This window comes from Oryctolagus cuniculus, chromosome 15 (assembly GCF_051225735.1).
Source record: "Oryctolagus cuniculus isolate XC-2025 breed Fujian yellow rabbit chromosome 15, ASM5122573v1, whole genome shotgun sequence".
NCBI classification, from domain to species: Eukaryota; Metazoa; Chordata; class Mammalia; order Lagomorpha; family Leporidae; genus Oryctolagus; species Oryctolagus cuniculus.
Window position 1 is genome coordinate 8,859,675 of NC_142881.1, and position 21,466 is coordinate 8,881,140.

General features: G+C 51.0%; 1 protein-coding gene across 16 annotated transcripts in view; it reads right to left on the reverse strand.

Moving 5' to 3' along the window:
• TACC2 (transforming acidic coiled-coil containing protein 2) overlaps window positions 1-21,466 on the reverse strand; it is a 202,534-nt gene that overhangs the window by 171,711 nt on the left and 9,357 nt on the right. For 5 of the 16 annotated variants that reach the window (XM_070057109.2, XM_051824259.3, XM_089313888.1 and 2 more), the window contains exons 2-3: window positions 9,425-9,503; window positions 1,555-1,614 (exon numbers count right to left, since the gene is read on the reverse strand). The exons of 1 other annotated variant lie outside the window; for it this stretch is intronic. In XM_070057109.2, the coding sequence (XP_069913210.2) occupies window positions 1,555-1,614; window positions 9,425-9,457 (93 nt within the window). In that variant the 5' untranslated portion in view covers window positions 9,458-9,503. Of the gene's footprint in view, window positions 1-1,554; window positions 1,615-3,144; window positions 8,778-9,424; window positions 9,504-11,170; window positions 11,338-21,466 lie in introns of those variants that run through there. 10 more of the 16 variants (XM_089313892.1, XM_051824260.3, XM_051824261.3 and 7 more) reach the window with 7 other exon arrangements.

Genomic DNA, 21,466 nt, shown 5'->3' on the forward strand with positions numbered 1-21,466 from the left:
CCCAGTCCTGGCCTTTGCAGGCATTTGGGGAGTGAACAGGAGTCTGAGCTCTCCATCTGTCTATTGTCCTCTGTCCCTTGAATAAGTTTGTTAAAAAGGATGGAGGTGGACCAGATCCTTGTATATTTCCAACTCTGATCCCAAAACTTTTCCTTCCAGAGGCCAGCTTTCGATATGAGGTCATAGAAAGGAGGAGCAGCAACCAGGATTCTCCTCCACTCAGCTCTGCCGGCGCGCTCCCCCGCCCAGACCAGAACCCAGTTTGAAAATCACTGGGCGCCTGGACACTGAGACTCTGATTCTCACCCCTCCCCTCCCCCAGACAATCCCTGATGACCTCATGAGCTGCTTCCTCTGCCCACAGACAAGACTGCTCAGCCTGGGCCTGCCTGCCTCCCGGGGTTGGCAGGTGAGCCACCTGAGAACACGGGCCTGCAGAGGCGTCACCATGCTCCAGGCAAATGGTCGCCTGTGGCCACCTCACAACCTCAGATGTCACTCCTTGCTGACAGTGGACAAGAAACACGCACATCAGGAACCCTGACCCAACAGAGAACACGTCCCCTGGGGCGAACCTCACCAGGTGTGACGGGGATTTCAGAGCAGGCCACAGAAGAACCATTGCTTCACTGTATCGCCTGACCACACCCAAAAACAGGATTGAACCTCAACATCCTCTGCAGGGAAAACCACGTGAAACAGATGCCAAGCTCCTGACTGAACCCCTTCCCCAGTCCATAGCAAACACTCTGCACAGTTAAAACTACAGAACTCCAGGCCGGCATCGTGGCATAGCAGGTTAAGCCTCCACCTGGGATGCTGGCGTCCCATACGGGCACCAGTTTGAGACCCAGCTGCTCCACTTCTGATCCAGCTGCCTGCTAATGTACCTGGGAAAGATGTGGAAGATGGCCCAAGTATCTGGGCTCCTGTTTCCAGACAGGAGCCCTGGCTTTGGCCTGACCCAGTCCTGGCCATTGCAGCCATTTAGGGAGTGAACCAGCAGATGGAAGATATCCATCGCTCCCTCTCTCTGTAACTCTGCCCTTCAAATAAATAACAAATAAATCTTCAAAAAAAAAAAAAAAAAAGAAAAAGAAAAACCTACAAAACTCAGCTCGCTGCAGTAGAGCATAGCAATTCAGGGTTTAATCCTTTTGTATAACAAATCAGTTTTGTTCACTGGCAGTGAAGTGGGGCTGCCACCTATTCCCAGAGACACTCCAGGATAAAGGAAATCAAAGTAGGAGACTTGGAGAGGGTTAGGCTGGCTCTCAGCATCTGTGTCCCGTTCTTTTAACAACACACACTTCACTCAGCATCGCAAAGCACATCAACTCAGCCAGTTGTCGGCAGGCACACAGAGAGGTTATTTGTAAAAGTCTAAATGTCAGTTTCAACCTTGGTTTCCAACTTCTTTCGGGAGGAGGTGGTGGGCGAGGGAGAGGAGAAAGCCACATATCAAAATGCACTTGCCGGGCCACGTTCTGCAAGCGCCCAGCGGTTAGGGCGGGGCCAAGGGGCAAAGCATGCAGAGCGCCACGTGCCCAGTACCTGTAGAGGCTCGGGGTTTGGAGGCCACAGGATGACGCTATGTGAGCCGGCTTCCTCCTGCTGAAAGCAAAGGGTCTCACTGTTAGGATGGACCAAGGGATCAGGACCCTCGCACGAGCCGAGATGGATTTCTGCCCAAGTACAAGCACAGTGTAACCGCCCAGCACCCTCACTACATCACCCTGGAATGCTCGTGCCTCCCGGGAGATGCCCAAGAACGGAGCTTAGGACAGGCTCTGGCTCCGTGAGATCACCGCGGGGTCAGAGTGAGCTGCCTGGCTTGTAACAAGCAGGGAGCAAAGGCCCGACTACATCTGGCCCCTTTCCTGTGGCTGCCGGTGAAGAACACTCAGCCGACGGCCCCGCCCTCCTCTACAGACCAAACAAGCCCGCAAGTGGAGGTTCAAGGATGGTGCCCTGAGCCAACCCCAGCCAGCAGGCACGACGGCTTGGCCCACAGAATGTTAAAAGTGATTGAAATTGCTTGCCAACACTTTTTTTTAAAATGTAAGATTTCTTGTTTAATCTCTTCTAGGACATAGGAAGAAACACTTCCCAACTCACTTTGTGAGGTTGGTATTATCCTGATACCAAACCCAGACCCCAAAATAAAACCCCAGAGCAGTCTTTCTAATGAATTCAGACACAAAAGTCCTCAACAAAATAGCAGTGAACCAAATCTAACGATGTGTAGAAAAAGGACACGCCATGGCCAAGCTGGGGCGTATTCCCGGCACAGCAGGCTGGCTGGACATCCGAGACTTCCCCAGCACCACCGAGCCCACGGATGGCCAGGGAAGAGAGATCATCTGATCAGGAGAGCAACCCCCCTAAAGGAAAGGCAGGACCCAGCCTCCTCTTCTGTCTCCTTAGTCCAAGGTGTCCTTGCCTGTCCCTCACCAAAAGGAATCACTGGATTGAGCGGTGGTGCAACTGGCACGGGACTCAAAAGTCATCCATTTCTCCAGCAGATAAAACCCTGTTGGCCAGCAATGTCCCGAGGGGTTTGCGCAGGGGAACTCCAGGTCTAGCCAGGGGAGTTGCATGTCTCCGTAGAGGGTAATTCCCACTTTCATGGAACCCCCAGACCAGCTAAAGCCCACCGGCCATCAGGGAGGTTCCCTGGAGAGCACGACTCCACCAGCCAATGAAAGGAAGGTCACGAGCTCACTGACCAACCAGAACTTGGGTGCGGGCTGAACATCCCCTCCAGTCCCACTTTCAGTCTAAGAGCACCCTTCCCCCAGCTCCTCAGGGAGCCTCGAGTGGAGCGGTAGATGCCGGCTGCTTGCTCTGCACCGAGCAGCAAACACCTACAGTCCTCCCCCGCCCGGCTCAGCGACTGCCTTTCTGTGCCTCAGGCGAGCCGGCCCGGATCTGGGGGCTCCATAGCGCCTCCTCCGACTAGTTTGCGGGGTGGTTTGGCAACAATTACAATGGCTGGTGCACAGAAAGCTCTCGGCAAAATCCAATACCCTCCTGTGATTAAAAATGAGCAACTCTCAGCAGACTAGAAGGGTTCAATGGGATAGAAAGAACTTTTCAGTTTGACAAAGAATATTTACAAAACAAAACAAAAAAAAAACCCACCCGCTGAAGGTATCTCAGTTCACAGTGAAAGACTGAGTGCCTGCCCCTGGGACTGGGAACAGGGAACAGCGTCCATTCTCACTGCTCTTAGTTGACATAGACTTAGTTGACATAGACATAGCTGCTCTGAGAGAGGAAAAGGGGAGCGAGATAAGGGGGTGACAGGAAAGGCAGGCAGGCAGAACGGAAAAGCAGAAATAAAACTGTCCACGTTCACAAGCAACATGGTAATATGCGCAGGAAATCCCAAGAAGTAACAAAAATAACCTTGGAACAAATAAGTGGGTTCTACACGGCCACAGGCTACAAGATCAGTACACAGAAATCAATACACTAACCATGAATGTGTGGACAGCAGAGTTAAAAATGCCAATTCATTTGCAGTCACTCCAAAGAAAACGTACTACTCAGGCTATGCTTGACAGGACCCGTGCTGGCTCTGCATGCTACAGATTGGGAAAGCTGATGAAAAACCAAAGGACTGAACGAAGAGACAGCCACGCTGTGTACTCACGGATTCGCAGACACGACACAGGGCAGCAGCTAATTCTGCTCCAATTGATCTATAGATTTAACCTAATTCCTGTGGAAATCTCAGAGAGATTTATGCAGACTTAGGTTTATTCTAACATGTGTTTGAAAAGCCACGTATCCCAGAACAGCTGAACCAATTTTGAAGAGGATGAAGCTGAGAGAATCATTACACCTGATTCAGGACACTTTACTTGAGGGTACTTCAAAAAGTTCATGGAAAACAAGGTCAAAAGATAAGCTTGGGGGCAAAAACTCTTTTGGAATCCATGCACGTGAGAGGTGTTAAAATTCATGAAAAATGTATATTGTGAAATAAACTCTGCACATATTTCAGAACTTTTATACCAAAAAGAACCTACTTTTAATTCCATTTGTGAAGCCCCTCCTTTAGCTACAGTCATTCCTACAATCAATAGAACAGGAAAGAAATCCCAGAAACAGACCCACACGGATGTGCCTGACTGATTTCTCACCAAAGTACAATGGAGGAAGGGTAGACCTCTCAGCAGTGGGACCAGAATAATGGACAGCAGCAGGCAAAACAGTACGAAACACAGAGACACGAACCCCGGCTTCAAGAGAACACGGACTGGGGGAAAATATTTGCCAAAGACACCTCTGAAAAATGAGTCATCTAAAATGTACACAAGGGGCTGGGTGGTGTGGCACAGGGAGCCAGGCTGCCGCCCGTGTCACCGGCATCCCATATTGACACATCAGTTTGAGTACTGGCTGCTCCACTTCAGATCCAGTTTCCTGCTAATATGCCTGGGAAAGCAGTGGAAGACGGCCCAAGTACTTAGGTTCCTGTCACCTATATGGGAGACCCAGACGGAGTTCCTGGCTCCTGGCTTCGAAGATATTCATTCATTCATTCATTCTCTCTCTCTCTCTTCTCCTCTCAGCCTTTCAAATAAAAAATAAATGTACAAAACCTCAACACTAAGCAAGTGAACAACATGATTTCAAAATGGGCTGAAGACCATCCCAGACACTACACCCAAGGAGACACGCAGAGGGAAAGTGAGTTGCCCCATGCCAGACAACAATGAGACACAGCCAACACCTATCAGGATGGCCACTAATCAGAGGCACTAATCAGAGCAGCTGCTGGGGAGGATGGCATTCATCGCTGGCGGGGATACAGGCTGGTGAAGCCATCGTGGAAGGCAGTTTGGCAGGTTCTTACAAAACTCAACCATACTCTCATCATGTGATCCAGTGACCACGCTCCTTGGCATCTACCCAAGGCAACTGAAAACATACGTCCACAAGAAAACTCGTATTTGGATGTGGATAGCAGTTTTATTCATACTTGTCAAAACTTGGAAGCAGCCAAGATGTTACTTAATAAATAAACTGTGGTACTGCAGACAATGGAACGTTTTTCAGCTCAAAAAAGACATGAACTGTGAAGCCATGAAAAGACATGAAGGAACCTTCAATGCACATCACGAAATGAAAGCCGTTCCTCTGGAAAGAACTTCACACCATCTACACGACATTATGGAAAACACAAACCTACGGCAACAGTGGGGAGATCAGTGGGTGTCAGGGTTTGAATAGGCAAAGCACAGAGGGTCTATAGGGCAGTTACAGTCCTCTATACAGCGCTAGAGAGCACGTGTGTGAAACCAAGGGTGAGCCTCCCCGTACACCTCAGGTTAGTGGGTGGCAGGGTGTGGCATGGAGGTTCATCGGGGAAGCAGACGTGCCCCCTGGTGGGAATGCACCCAGTGGGGGTGGTTACGCACGTGTGAGGGCAAGGAATACGGAAATCGCTGCACCTTCCTCTCCATTTTGCTGTGAATGCAAAACTGCTCTATGACAGTAGTCTTCAAAGAAAGAAAAATGAATCCAAATCTTCTACCCTGCTATGGTTTGACGTCTTCAAAATCCATATGGAGATATAATTGCCGTTGTGCCAGTATTAAGTGGGGAAAAGGGCCTGGTGTTGAGGCACAGTTGGTCAAATCGCAGCATTCCATAATGGAAGGCAGGCTTCAGGCCTGGCTGCTCCACTTCTGATCCAGATCCCTTCTAATGTGCCTGGGAAAGCAGCTGATGATGGTTCAAGTACTTGGGCCCCCCGCACCCACGTGTGAGACCCTGTTGGGGTTCCAGGTTCCTGGTTCGTGCCGGACCAGCCCTAGCTGTTGTAGCCATTTGGGGAGTGAACCAGCGGATAGAAGATCTCAATCTCTTTCTCCCTTTGAGATAAATACTCTTTAATTGGCAATTAGGCCATGAGGGCTCTTTGCTTGTGAATGGATTAAAGCCATGACTGGGGAGTGGGCTGGCCAGGGAGGGAGCTGGGCTCCTTTGGCTCTGTCTCACGGCTCTCGCTTGCCCTCCTGACCGTGGTGCTGCGGATCGAGGCCCTCACCGGAAGCCAGTGCTGTGCTCTCAGAATTCTCAGCTCTAGAGCTGGGAGCCAAGTTAACCTCTATTGCACGTGTGAGGACAAGGAAGATGGAAATCTCTTGTGGTATTTTGTTATGGCAGCAGAAATTAGACTGAGATTTCTGTACAAAAATTAACTCAAAGTAGGCCAGACTCAAATATAAAATTTAAAAGTCTTAGAAAAAAAATCTCCAGGCTGTAGGCAAAAAGTTCTTCAACTATCTGTAAAAATAAAATGTGATACATTGTGCCTCCTCAAAATTAAAAATACTGTGAGGAAGACAGAAAAGCCAGTTATGGAATGGGAGAAAATACTTGCAAATCATGATCTGACAAAGGGTTGGTATCAAGACCAAGTGAGTTGGGGCCAGTGCTGTGGCACAGCAGGTTAACACGCTGATCTGAAGCACCAGCATCCCATATGGGCGCTGGTTCGAGGCCCGGCTGCTCCACTTCCTGCTCAGCTCTCTGCTGTGGCTTGGGATAGCAGTGGAGGATGGCCCAAGTCCTTGGGCCCCTGCACCCACGTGGGAGACTCAGAAGAGGCTTGAGGCTCCTGGCTCCTGGCTTCGGATTGGCACAGTTCCGGCTGTTGTGGCCAATTGGGGAGTGAACCATCAGATGGAAGACCTCTCTGTCTCTCTCTGCCTCTCCTCTCTCTGTTTAACTCTTTCAAGTAAAATAAATAAATCTTTTAAAAAAAAAAAAAAGACCAAGTGAGTATAAAGAATCCCCAAACATAACAGCTGAATAGTAAGTAATAATAATCCAACTACAAAATGGGCAAAAGGCATGAACAAGTATTTCATCAAAGAGAATATACAGATGGCAAATAACACATGGAAATTGTTCAATGTCATTATGCTTCACCAAAATGCAAATTGAGGGGGCTGGCGCCATGGCTCACTTGGTTAATCCTCTGCCTGCAGCACTGGCATCCCATATGGGCCCCAGGTTCTAGTCCTGGTTGCTCCTCTTCCAGTCCAGCTCTCTGCTGTGGCCCGGGAGGGCAGTGGAGGATGGCCCAAGTGCTTGGGCTGCTGCACCCGCATGGGAGACCAAGAAGAAGCACCTGGCTCCTGGCTTTGGAGCAGCACAGCACTGGCCGTGGCGGCCATTTGGGCAGTGAACCAATGGAAGGAAGACTTTTCTCTCTGTCTCTCTCTCTCACTATCTATGACTCTACCTGTCAAATAAAAAAAAATGCAAATTGAAATCACAATAAGACATCACAAGACAGCTCTAAGAATGGCAACACTGGGGCTGGCACTGTGGCACAGTGGGTTAATGCCCTGGCCTGAAGCGCTGGCATCCCAGATGGGCACCAGTTCTAATCCTGGCTGCTCCACTTCCGATCCAGCTCTCTGCTATGGCCTGGGAAAGCAGTAGAAAATGGCCCAAGTCCTTGGGCCCCTGCACCCATGTGGGAAGCCTGGAAGAAGCTCCTGGCTCCTGGCTTCGGATCGGCACAGTTCCGGCCTTTGTGGCCAATTGGGGAGTGAACCATTGGATGGAAGACCTCTCTCTCTCTCTCTCTCTCTCTCTCTCTCTCTCTGCCTCTCCTCTCTCTGTGTAACTCTGTAAATAGATTAAAAAAAAAAAAAAAGAATGGCAACACCAACTAGCAACACCATCCAGTCAATGTAGGCCAGGATGCAGAGAAACTGGGCCACTCATAAATTGCTGGCGGGGCTGTGAAATGGTTCAGCAGCTCTGCCCGAGAGCTGGGCAGCTCCTTATAGAACTAAACATGAACAGTCACGCAATCCAGTAACTGCACTCTTGGGCGTTTATCTTGGAGAAAGGAAGATGCGCGTTCACAAAACAGCTTGCACACAAATGTTCACGGCAGCTTTGTTTGTAATAGCACGAAACTGGGAACAACTCAGCTGTGCTTCCATGGGTGAATGGTTCAACCAGCTACCACACATCCACACCCTGGAACACCGCTCAACTGGAAACAGAAATGAACTGTAGAACACCCAACAGCTTGAATGAATTGCAAGAGAATCATGCCAGTCCTCCAAGGTCACCCACTGTGTGATTCCATGTATATGACATAACTGAAATGACAGAATTATAGAAACAGAGAGCAGTGGTTGCTGGGGTTAGGGGTGGGGAATGAGAGGGAGGTGTGGCTACAAGAAGGGAACAAGATGACTCTGGAATTGAAAACATTCTGCAATCCCGATGGCCCCGATGTCTGTATCTAAGCTGTGATACTGTGCTATAGTTTCAAGAGGAAAAAGTTTTATCTAAGACTTTCATCATTTTAAAAGGAAAACTAAGCGAAGGGTACATGGGGGTTCTCTGTTATTTCTTAAGACAGCACGTGAATCTACCTCAAAATAAAAAGTTTAACAATTGAAAAAATTCAAGACTTCATAGAAAAATACAGGTTCCTGGCTTCTTTTGAAGAACTAGGAAAATCATGGAACATGGAACCCACGCTCTCCCTTGGTGACCATCAGCTGGAGTTGATGATGGCAGCTTCCCCCAGATAAGGGACAAGAACTCCCCTGAGCACGTAGTCTCCACCTCTCTGTAGTGCCTCCCACCCAGGCACTTGAAACATTCATTGTTTCTTGCCTGCCCCTAACACTCCTGGCATTTTCCACCTTTTCTTTGCACAATTCCTGCTCCTGAGAAAATAGGACAACAGGGAATAAAAAAAAAAAAAAAAAAAAGGCAAGGGGAGAGCAGGTCACGGTAGGCTGGCTCCAATTTTGGACCTGATTTTCCCATCAATACCATTAATCCACGTTTTCCACACACTTCGTGGGACATGAATGGGAAAGTGTCTCCCTGGTTTTATTTTCCAGAGTGCTAAGTCAAAACTCCCAAAGTTGACATAGACAGTGATAAAATCTGATTATATTTTAAGATCCCAGGCTGATGCACCGTACCCGTTCCATACCATGAAACCCTTGGCCTGATGTAAAAACCGCAGGTCATGTTTAGTCTGCTCAACTCCGGTTGATAGATTTTTCAATCATTTTTCTAACGGTCATAACTTCATTTGGAGGATGAATACAGAAAAGGCTCCGGTTTAACCTCCTCTACCAAACCCAAGTCAGAAAGTTTACAGAGAGACACAACCAAGGAGCAATGTGCCAAGTTCCCAAGCTGTGCATTTTAAAGGCAGGGAATAAAAAGTAAAAGTAGTGTTTGTGGCTTATAAAGCACAGCCAGGCTGCGTTCTCCGGGGCACACAACCAGGCGTGGGCTGCGTCTCAGCCTGCTCCCTCTCGTGCAGAGACGAGGTGCTGCGAGGAAGGGGTGCGGGAGCCGAGGCCAGCCCCGAGAGCCTCAGCGGCCCGGGGAGAAGCTTCCTGCCACCCACCTGGTTGTCGCTGGTGCTGTTCTCATTGCCCATGGTGATTTGGGGTGCCCCACGGCCCTCGGGATTTTGTCGGAGGCGACTGGAAGAGACAAAAGGATGTAAACATCGGGAACGTGGAAGAGGCACCAGGGCTTTTCCCCAAACTCATCTCCCCAAGCTCAAAAGCCAGATGTTGGGAAGTGCGCCTCTCCGCAGCCCCATCCCGGAAAACAGCTTTGCGAGGGCTGTCGTTCTGCGCTCTGCCACCCAGAACCCGCTCCCGGTACGGGCTACTGTTTGTATTCCCCACCCGAGCTTGGCAGACATTTCTGAAAAACGAGTTTGCTACCGAGTGTGAGAGGCAGCGCCAGCATTCCCATCGGTGTGCACACACGGAGGCGTGGCAAAGGGGCCCATGCGCCTCGGCGCGGAGCAAGCCACTCATCCCGGGGTTGCTGCGTCCTGTCCTGCCAGGGCTGGTCCCCGCTGTTGGTGACAGCGGGAGGCGTGAAATCCATCTCTCAACAACATATGCTTTTCGTATGTGTCACTCTACACACTTGCTTCATCAGCTCGGTCTCACTCTGCACATGGTTTTCTGAAGGCACCCGGGTTTCCTGGCCTAGCAGAATGGGGAGTTGGGGTCAGACACGGGATGTAGGAGCACATGAAGCCGCCGAGACAACGAGAGTGCTCTCCTGGGGCTCAGGGAGGGACCTGGTGCAGCAAGAGCAGCATAATCGGGATGCATCCCGTCCCGTTCACAGAGCAGCCCAGCACCACGCAACCAAGTGCACGAGACTCTGCGACCTGCGTGGGACGGGCACTATTGCTCTCACGTTTCCTACATGAACGGATGAAGTTACAGAAACTCTGATATTGACCATGGTCTCAAGCCTGAGCCTTAGAGGCGATCAATCTATTGCCGGCAGGAAATGGAGGCTGGAGAAGGTAAGGAGCTTGCCAAAGACCCAATTTGGGAGGGCAAAAGCCGGACACAGACCGCAGCCACCTGCCTCTGACACTGGGATTTCTTCCATGGCGATCCGGCCTTCCTCATAGATTTCCTCAGGAAACGGAGAAGTCGCACCTTGATCCACTTATTCACCCAACCAAGATTGCCACACAGCCCCCGGGGTCTGTAGCACGGAGCAAGCACTAGGAAAGCCCGGCTCTTTCTAGCAGCCCGATTAAAGTGCCTCCATACAGAAAATCGTGATGTCACCCCAAGTTCAATGCTCTCACTCCCAACCCCTTAATGAAAAGGATACAATTCCTTAATCTCTGCTTGCCATCTGCTACGGGCACACACATACACACACTCACATGCTCTTACAGAATGCACAAATCTTGCCTTATTTAAAGTTGATCACTCCCGTTTCATTTGGAAGCTGATTCCTCATTGGAAAATCATGTTGAGTGTTGGGATCTTATGGCCCTATCACTTGCTGTAACTTCTGACATCTGCCTGTCCGAACCTTCAGAAACCAGAATTTCCTAAGGTTCAGAATCGTGCTATGTTTGGGTGCTCATTACCCAGACTGAATTCCACAATCCTACTAAAATCCAGGAAATCCGACCTACCTGTTTTAACAAACAAGCAGATGAAAGAGGAAGGCCACACTCCTTCTAGTAAAGCGTATCTATCAACACCTCAAAGGGAAGGCCTGGCTGATCTGGAATCTTCTAGGCAATTCTGCTACGACCCCCTCTCAGGCTTTCCCCAGACCAGAAAGCAAGGCCTGCACAGCTCTGCCTTCTACTCACGTTCGGGGCTGGTCCTGACGTTGGAGGCTGGGAGTCCACGGAAAGTCTGCCTTCCACCAACTGGACTTTCTCCTCCTCCATTCAGAAGCCTGCGAGGTCTGTACTGAGTGCTGACCGACCTCAGCCAGCCCAGCAAACAGCCTGTCTCCACCCTCGCACCGGCCCAAACCAGCTGTGCTTCATACCTGGCCCGCGGCCGTGCCGTGATTAGACAAGGCTCCTGCCCACGTGGAATCCGCCTTTCCCGGGCCAGCCCCCCCAGGGCCTTTCACACAGGATTTCCCCATTATTCCACAACGGGCTCCTTTCAATAAAGGCTTATCCAAACGAACATGGCCCCTGCCATCTGATTGGCCACATCGGCAGACACGGGGCTGTCCTGGCCAGGGAGCTCGGTGCCAGGAATCACTCGCTTGCCCTTTCTGTGTTAGAGCCGAGAACAAACCGTTCTCTCTAGAAAGGAGTCCAACGCTCACAGGGCTCTCGGCACGCACCTGGGGCAGCTCCAGAGTTGGGGTACGGAAGGTCAAAGAAAACTGTGGGAAGGCGCTGACGCGCGGTCTGGCACCTGCTGATGGTGTGTGCGGAGCACTTACCCAGGCGTGGCTGAGTTTCAACGAGTGAAGTCATAAAAAGTGCAGCCTGGCAGACAGGCCTGCCCCCCTCCTGGGGAGAGGAGGCCCTGCGGACCCACTCAGATACCCTCCTGCTGGTGCCCGCCCACCTCCTGGGACTGAGCCAATCACGACCACTCAGCCACCCTTTGCCTGAGTTTCTTTCTTGTCCTTTGCAGTGGCAGAGCCTTTGAAAGCTTCTACAGAAGCCCCTGACCCCTGCCGCCAGGCACAGCCACGCCAGGAAATCAGATTAGCATTTCATCGCAGGCTCGTGGAGACCAGGGGGCTTACCTGGGGTGCTGGAGACCCCTCCTGGGGAACACTGGACAAGGAGAAGCCCAGCGCCCTACTTCTGGGTCAGAGCAGCAATGTGTAGGTTTCAATGGATGAACGGTTAAACACAATGTGGCTTGTGGCTCAGACATCGAAAGGTAGGAAACACTGACAGGTGCTCCAACTCTGATGTGCCTCAAAGGCACTGCACTAAGTGAAAGAACCGTTTCGACTTACTGAAATGCTGAGGGAGACTCACATTAGCCCAACTCATACAGGCTAGCTGTAGAAAACAAGGGTGCCAACTTAGTGGTGTGGAACAAGAAACCTGGTTGCAAGTAGACCAGGACACTCGAGTTGGCCAGAGCTCCAATTTGTCCCCCAAACGTGACACATGGGAATTCACAGGATTCAGAGGAGACTGGATAGCGGAGAACCAGGGTTGGGGCATCAGCTGGTGGTCTACACTGGCTGCCGCCATGGTGCCTGTGATCACCCTCCCACCAGCTCCAGTCATGGCTGATGCTGTGTGCGGTGCACTTACCCAGACGTGGCTGAGTTTCAGTGAGTGAAGTCATAGAAAGTGCAGCCTGGCAGACAGGCCTGCCCCCCTCCTGGGGAGAGCACAGACAATAGTGGAAATGACTCTGGCTAACTTGGACAGAAAAGGGGTCTCCAGGGTGGGATCTGAGGGAAGCCTGGAGGCCAGGCCCAGATTCAGTGACATGGGGGGCAGCCAATCAGCTCGCACCACTGCCAAGGTCAGCCAAGGAGTGGTGCTGCTGCTGTCCCTGGACACTGTCCCTAGCACCAGGTCTGCTAGGCACTGGGCATCACCTCCAGCACCTGTCCCAGCACTGATGTCCTGGCCATCATGGGGCACCAGGGGCTGCCACCCCCAATAGGGGAGAGAGTAAATAAATATATGATGTTTCTTGCTCCCATCCAAGGAGCTGGGACTCTGTCGTAATGATGGGCTGACGAGGCACAGGGGTCCACGGCAGCCACTGGGCGCTGGGGAGTCTGGGTGCCCACATTCCTCAGCCACCAGCACCCTTTCCCTTGGTAGTGCTTGGTTGGGGCCCCAACGGCCGCCTCCGGCTCGCCACTGTGGACGTCAAAGTCAGCTTCCCCGTCTTCAGGCCGCCTTCCGCCCAGCGAGGCGCAACGTGGGGCAGCCGAACAGTACCCCCTCCCTAAGTTCCAGGGGCCGTGACTTGACTCCTCTACCCCTAGGGACGGCCTCACTCCAGGGCTCCGAGGGCCAACGTCACCACTCGCGTTGGTGTAGAAACTCGGGCAAGTTATTTAACTTCTCTGTGCTGCGTTTCCTCTAAAACCGGTGTCCGAGTAATCCTCCCCTCCCCTTGCTACGAAGACCTCGGAGTAAGGCGAGTGCTCAGCTGTTGGCCGCGGCCTTACTACCCACAGCAGCTCATTTGGAGCCCCAGGAAGCAACGCTCTGGGTAAAACAGAGCTGCTCCGGCCTCCTCTCCATCCCTACTGCAAAACCATGAATCCGGATGCTGCCAATTGGAAATAGGCGCATCTTCAGTAAAGGCAGAGCCAACCCCCCTGCACTGGCAGAAAGAAATGACTTTTACCAAGAACGTTCATAACAGAGGTCAGCTCAAAAAAGTCAACGGCTCAAGGGCTTTTAGCCAGCATGGAGATTGGAATTCTTCCTCAGTTAGTGACCCATCAATCCAAGCCTCTCTGAGGCTGGGTGAACTTAGCTACGCTACGTCCTTGGGGAAATGAAACTGAATTTCTTTACAAATGATCGCTGACTTAGGCTTGTAATGGATTTCAGGTGGTTTACCATAAATAAGACTGAATTCACGAAGATGTCTTCGACTCGTGCGTTCTGTGGATGGTGTCTACACAGCGAGCTAAAATGGAACTCTTCTCTCACGCTAATCTCTCCTAGATTAAAATAGAAAATTCATTTGTTTCTTGCTTTTAAAAGATAGGTGCTTGAGAGAACTTTTATTTGTGGGGTCATATGATCAAAACCACAGCAGGCCCTGAATATAAACCAGGACAACCTTCGATTCATTGATTCACTTATCAATGCATTAACGTCACTTACGTAATGTCACACCATAACTATTGAGCCCTTCTCGTGTGCCGAGCACCGTGGCTGGCACTGTGGCTCAGAGGCTTAAGCCATGGCTTACAGTGCTGGCATCCCATATCAGAGTGCCAGTCTGCTTCTGATACAGCGCCCTGCTAATGCACCTGGGAAGGTGGTGGGAGACAGCCCAGGTACTTGGACACCTGCCACCCCTGTGGGAGACGCAGGTAGAGTTCCGGGCTTTTGGCTTCAGCTTGCGACAGGCCTGGCTGTTACAGTTATGTAAGGAGGGAACCAGGGAATGAGAGATCTCTCCCTCTCTTTCTGCCTTTCAAAAAAAAAAATCAAATAAATCATTAAAAATAAAAAAATTAAAAACTTGCAGCAATGCTATGTGGTAGGTATTTCTTTTTTAAATGGGTGAACAGTCAAAGCTCAGAGATTGAATGGCCTCGCCAAAGCCTGGCAGAGAGCGAGAGTTAGGATGGGGACCTCCACAGTCTGGCCAGTGGGAGGCTACTGCTTGAGGTTGTGTAAAGCGTCCCAGGACAGTCTCCTGTCTTTAAGTCTCAGTCCGTTAGTTCTGCAAAGGAGCACGGACTTGCTGGCTGTTGGCAACTGAGGCTGGTGGGAAGGTCCCAGCTCGCGAGAGCCCCTCTCCTGGATCAGGAAGGCGGGTCCCTGTATGGACCAGGTGGCTGCTTACCAGGCTGGGAAGCCAGAACCACGGCTGAGAAGGGAAAGAGCAAACGTGGGGAAACGGGGCTTGGGAACAAATCGGAAAGAGAAGGGCACGTGGGAAGAGCAGAACCAACAACGCAGCCAGGCCGTGTGGAGGCTGCCTGCGGGCAGGTCAGGGGAGGACAGCGCTCAGCACCAGAGACACCCAGGCCAGGCCAGGCCCCACTTGATACGCAGGGATCTGGGAGGTCAGACACAGGGTCACACAGAACCCATTCTGTTGATGATAAAATAGAGGCTCAGAGAATTGTTACAACTTTACCAATGCCTTTGTCCCACACTATCCTGTAAGAATAGCTTATTGGGGGGCCGGTGTTGCCGTGCGGCAGGTTAAGCAGCCACTTGCGACACCAGCATCCCATAGGAGCACCAGTTGGAGTCCTGCTGGCTGCTCTACTTCTGATCCAGCTCCCTGCTAATGCACCTAGGAAAACAGTGGAAGATGACTCAAGTAATTTGACCTCTACAACCCACCTGGGAGACCCAGATGAAGCTCCCTGCTTTGGCCTGGCCCACCCCCAGATGTTTCAGCCATCTGGGGGGCGAACCGGCAGATGGAGGATCTCTCTCTCCCTCTCTCTCTCTCTCTCACTCTCACACTCTCTCTCTCTCTCTGTAACTCTGCCTTTCAAATAAATAAATAGATCTTTAAAAACAAAAAAGGACTAGCTTATTGGGATTTGTTGATTCATTAGACAATCACATCAAATTTTCTATTAGAGTTTTTATTCACTGTCTGGAAACATCCATTTCTTGGTATGTGATAAAAATTCTGATATTTCTCCTAGTGAAGTAACTTAGATCTTTAGTGCTGAGACCTAGAGACTAGAAATGATTTGGCCGAGGTCTCACGGCAAGACAGGGCTGGGGCCAGAACCAGCCCCGCACAGGTTGGCTTCCAACAGGCAGCCTCCTCCCAGCCAGGCCCCGGCAGGCTCAGAAGGTGCCTTTGCAGGCCGGACCAGCAAGCTTACCTCAGAACGCATTTGCTGCCAGGCCTTGGGTGTGGGCCACGTGGCTCGTGGAGCCCAGATTAGGGCCGCTTATCCCAGGTGAGCTCAGGCCCTGACACACCAGCTCCTGTTTAGTGGCTGCATCACTTCCAGCTGCGCCGTCCACACAGGGCCGAGCCCTCGCCCTCGCCCTCGCCTCAGGCACACGGGAGACCTTGGCGCTCCCTCCAGGGACCTCATCCAGTTGCCCCAGTGCCTACCTTGCACAGCTGTGCATGGAGCTACTTATAGCTCGGTTATCATGTTCCTGTTTGAATACAAACAAACAGCCGTAGCTGGGGAGAGAGATTATTAAGAGACGCTGCTGGCTTTCTGCTCTGGCAAGGGGCAGAGGACCTGCTTGTGCTTGGGCTGCAGTGAAATGACAGCTCCTCCCCTCAGCCTCCCCCTGCCTCCCCCAGCCTCCTGTCTTCTTTCCTGTCTCTGTCTCCTGACGCTGGCTTTGGCTGACCCAGCCCTAGCCATTGCAGCCATTTGGGGAGTGGACCAGAGGATGGAAGATCTCACTCCTCTCTTTCTCTCCCTCTCTCTCTGTAACTCTGCCTTTCAAATTAAAAAAAAAAAATCTTTGTAAAGAAGAAAAAAGAAGGGGCTGAGCTGAACTCGCTTGGGAATATGGGCGGAGTATTGAACAGGAATGCATTGAGTCAGGAGCCCCGGAGCGGGCGTTCGGTAGAGCAGCTGAGAAGTTCATGTCCCCGTCAGAGATCCTGGGCTCCACACCCAGGTCCACTCCTGACGCCAGCTCCTGCTAGGGTGCACCCTGGAGGGCAGCAGTGATGGCTCAGACAATCGGGTTCCTTCACCCACACTGCAGACCCGGACTGGGTTCCAGCTCCTGGCTTTAGAACCTGTAAGCATTTGGGGAGTGAACCAGGGGATAGCAGCTCTGTCTCTCTCTTCCCTTCAAAATAAATAAATATGTTGTGAAATAAAGAAGCAGGAACTTGGAGGCAGAGGAGGCAGCCAGTATAAGCCCTTGGAAAGTCACAAAAATCTGGGGAGGACTTTGGAGATGCACTGGGCACGGACTCTAGTGCAAAGGAGCAGGGAGGGGCCGGTGCTGTGGCACAGTGGGTTAAGCCTCCACCCACAATGCCACCATCCCATATGGATGCCGGTTCCTACCCTGGCTGCTCCACTTCTGACCCAGCTCCCTGCTAATGTGCCTGGGAAAGCAGTGGAGGATGGCCCAAGTGCTCAGGCCCCTGCCACCCACATGGGAGACTTGAATGGAGCTCCTGGCTTCAGCCTGGCCTAGCCATGGCTTTTGCAGCCAATGGATAGAATATCTCTGTCTCTCCCTCTCTGTAACTCTGCCTTTTGAATAAATACATGAATCTTTAAAAAGAAAGAAAATATCTTCAGGGAATAGAAAATTGAAGAATGGCCAGGAAGTTTTCACAATGAAAAACCAATGAATAAAATAATTAAAATCTGTTTTTAAAAAAAGGAACAGGGTGCCCCAAGCTGACGTCTGGGCTGACATCTTTATCTTTTTTTTTTTTTTTTAAGATTTATTTATTTATTTGAAAGGCAGAGTTACAGAGAGGCAGAAGCAGACAGAAAGAGAAAGAGAGAGAGGTCTTCTATCCGCTGGTTCACTCCCCACTTGGCCACAATGGCCAGAGCTGCGCCCATCTGAACCCAGGAGCCAGGAGTTTCTTCTGGGTCTCCCACGTGGGTTCAGGGGCCCAAAGACTTGGGCCATCTTCTGCTGCTTTCCCAGGCCATAGCAGAGAGCTGGATCAGAAGTGGAGCAGCCGGGACTCGAATGGGCGCCCATATGAGATGCCGGCACTGAAGGCGGCGGCTTTACCTGCTACACCACAGCACCAGCACCATCTTTGTCATCTTAAAACCCACAAAAACAAAATTGGGGTCATACATACTGTGCATATTCTTTTTTTGTCTTCACTTAAAAGTAGCCTATCAAGGACATTCCCCATGACTACAACATGACCTTTAACAGCTCCAAAGGACACACAGTCCTTTCCTAGTCTTAGCTGTTGACTGGCACATACTTACTTTTTCAGTTTATCTCCACCTAGGATGGCTGAAGAGACTGCAAAGCAAAGAGGGCAGGGCTCAGCCTAGACTTGGCCCTGGTTGGACAAGCAGGAAGGTATCGACACCAAAGCAGTGTGGGTGGTGGTGCAGGGCACCCTGGGCTGGGAAGGATGGGACATGGGATCCAATCCGTGGGATCCGGACGTGGACTGCGCCAGCACAAGCTGTGTGGGTGGAGGACAGGACGGGGGCTGGGTGAGCAGTGGTGTGATAAGTTCTGAGGCTCCGGTGGGGACAGAGCACAGCTCCGGGGGCTTCTGATTGTCAGGAGGGCTCCGCAGCCCTGTGTTGCCTCCCAATGTGGAGACCTGGAGCGATCCTGTCCCAGGATGTTTGAAACGGGGCTCAGCTCATCAGTTGGAAATGGGTTCTTTGGGTGCCAAGTTAAGAATCTCTGGAGTAGAACCCAGGAGAAGTCTACTTGAATCCTTCCAGCGATGGGAAACTCACTACCTCCGGAGGCATCCCATCTGGAGAGGAAAATGCTGGACCACTGGGAAGTTATTTCGATTTCTCCACAATCCAGATCCCACCCATGGTTCCCAGGGCTCTGAACAAAGTTGGTTCCACTCGGCATAAGCCAGGCATTGGCCAGTGGTGAGGCGCGAGGCCCAAAAGGGGCCATCAGTTTCGACTGAGCCACGGGCATTTCCCCAAGGACCAAACCTAAATTTGCCCTGTTCTGGGACTCCACTGAGCCTTGTATGCTCCCTCATCCACACGGCCGATGCGTGGGAGCTGACAGCTGGCCAGCCCACAGCTGACCACACACTCACCAGGGGCTGTCTGGGACAGAGAGACCCACCCAGACGAGCAGTGGAGCCCAGCCCAAATTGTCATCTCACAGAACCAAAAGCTAAACAAGCGGTTCTTGTTTGAAACCACCGAGTTCTGGCATAGTGTGTGATGTAGCAAAGGCTGGGGTCCGTTTAACTCTTTCCTCCACACCACACTGCGCCAGACCTGGCTGACCATCAGATCACAGAGGACGCACTGAGGATGCTGGAGGCTGGTCAACCCCCGCCCCACGGTTCAGATGACGATCGGCGGGCATGGCTCCCTGACTGGTGGCCACCCGTGTCACCTTGGCCAAACCGAGGCCTCTGAGGATGAGCTGAGCGTATCCCAGACTGGGGTAGCAGAACATGCTGGAATCCAGGCAGAGCCCCTTAGCCCCAGACGGGAACAGGAAACCACACATGGATTTGCAGTCAAGGGTCTCTGTTCTCCTGCTCAGACAGATACTTGATGACGCATCCAAATATACGGCTCCCCTTACGGTTTCCATACCACCCTCCCCGTTTCTTATGAAATCAAGCTGTTGTAACCCACAAAAATTCAGACATCAGTTTGAATCCCAAAGCTGAACTGTGCTGTCAGTTTTTGGAGATTAAACACAGTATCGATGTCTCTGGGAGTGGGGCGGAGAGGGGGAGCAAGGAGAGAACGGAGGGAGGTGGGGGGGGGGGCTAGACACTCTGCTGATGCGACATGGTAAAGCTGAACCAAGAAACTGAAGATGTCTTCCTTCTGAATGACATCATAGGACCTTGCAAGGGCAATGATGAGCCCTTAGAGAGAGTTTTAGCTAACACCAGGCAACTCTGACTTAAATGGAAAATAAAACCCTGTTCCTTGCACAAGATTAATGTAAATTTATCCTTTAAAAGTTAAAGATTATTATTATATAATTTAAAAGTGCTTTTAAAAAAATAGAGGCCAGAGCTGTGGTGTAGTGGGTTATGCTGCACTGGCATCCCATATTGGAGGGACAGTTGGAGTCCCCACTGCTCCACTTCCGATCCAGCTCCTTGCTAATGTGCCTGGGAAAGCAGTAGGAGATGGCCCAAGTGCTTGGACCCCTGAGACCCAGATGGACTTCCTGGCTCTCGGCTTCAGTCTGGCCCAGGACCCCGTTGGGGCCATTTGGGGAATGAACCAACTGATACAAGATATTTCTCTCTCTCTTTTTTTCTTTCTCTCCCTCTCTCTGTCACTCTCTAATAATCTTTAAAAAACAAAAGTGCTTAGTAAATAGGTCTTGGCTAAGCGTGCATTTGTGCAGTCTATACTTCTCACCAGCAAGAGCAAGGAAAAACCACCTGCATCAGATTTGCTTATTTTAAAAATAGCTTCTGGGCTAGCTGAACATAGTAGAGGCACCCCAACTTCCTCTCTCCCAGTATTTCCTCCCAGAGCAATGGAGAACAATGAGGAGAGGAAAAAAAATCAGACGAAAATCGCACAAAAATCAGACCTTCTAATAGCGTGAGGGCAAGAGAGAAAAACCGAAGCATAAAAAGCCAGGTGCAGGATTTCTCTGCTCGCACCCTCGCCCTACCACAAGCGTGCGCAGAGAGCGAAGGCAGACCTCGCTTCCCAGCAAACTGGAGAAGAGGGCAGGAGCGGCCGAGTGGGGTTCTGTGGAGCTTATGTCAGAACGATTCAGTCCGTCCTAAGTCAGGAAACCGTCTGCTAAGTGAGGAGGTCAGAGCAGGGAGTGCAGGAGGGTTTCAAGGCGCGGGGGACTGAAGGAACAGGCCAGACTGTAAAGGAACAGTCTTCCAAATGCATGGCTTCCAGGGGAAGAACAGGCAAACAGAGGGGTGATTGGCAGAGCTGTTAGCACCCTCAACTCCATGTCAGAGAGTCTGGGTTTGAAATCCACCTCTGCTTCCAATTCCAGCTTCAAACTCATGTAGACCCTGGGAGGCAACAGGTCAAGTACATGGATCCCTGTCACCCATGCGGGAAACTTGGCTAGGGTTCCCAGCCCAGTCTAGGTTGTCCCAGGCTTTTAGGAATCAGCAAATGGAAGATGTTTGTCTATCTCTCTTTTCCTTTCACATAAAAGTGATTTAAAAAAATTTTTTTAAAGTTTATTTATTTGCAAGGCAGAGTTACAGAGAGAGGAGAGATTTTCCATCTGCTGGTTTACTTCCTAAGTGTCCACAACAGCCAGAGCTAAGTCAGGCTGAAGGCAGGAGCCAGGAGCTCCATCTGGGTCTCCCGCATGGGTGCAGGGGCCCAAACACTCGGGGCCATCTTCTACTGCTTTTCCCAGGCTGCTAGCAAGGAGCTGGATCAGCAATGAAGCAGCTGAGACCCGAACTGGCTTTGCAGGTAGCAACTTTACCAGCTATGCCACAATGCTGGCCCCTAAAGAATTTTTAAATGCATAAAGATAATAATAGTTAAAATTCTACATTTTTTAAGGTATAATAAATGACAGGAGAGGGACCTAATGGCGATGGGGTGCTGCCTGGGGAAAAGCATGAAAAACAGGATACTTCAAGCCAACTACAAGAAACCAGGCATTCTGTAAAACATCCTAAAGCTATACACACGGACAGGCAGGCTGACCCGGCTATACAGAGCTGTTTTAAAAGTCAGGAGACAATATTTCATGCATACCACCTGAGGGAAACCTTACAGCCAGCTAGAAGCAGAAAAAAATTGTTAAGTCAGCACTCCCAGCAGGATTAACTAGAGCAGGTGAGTACAC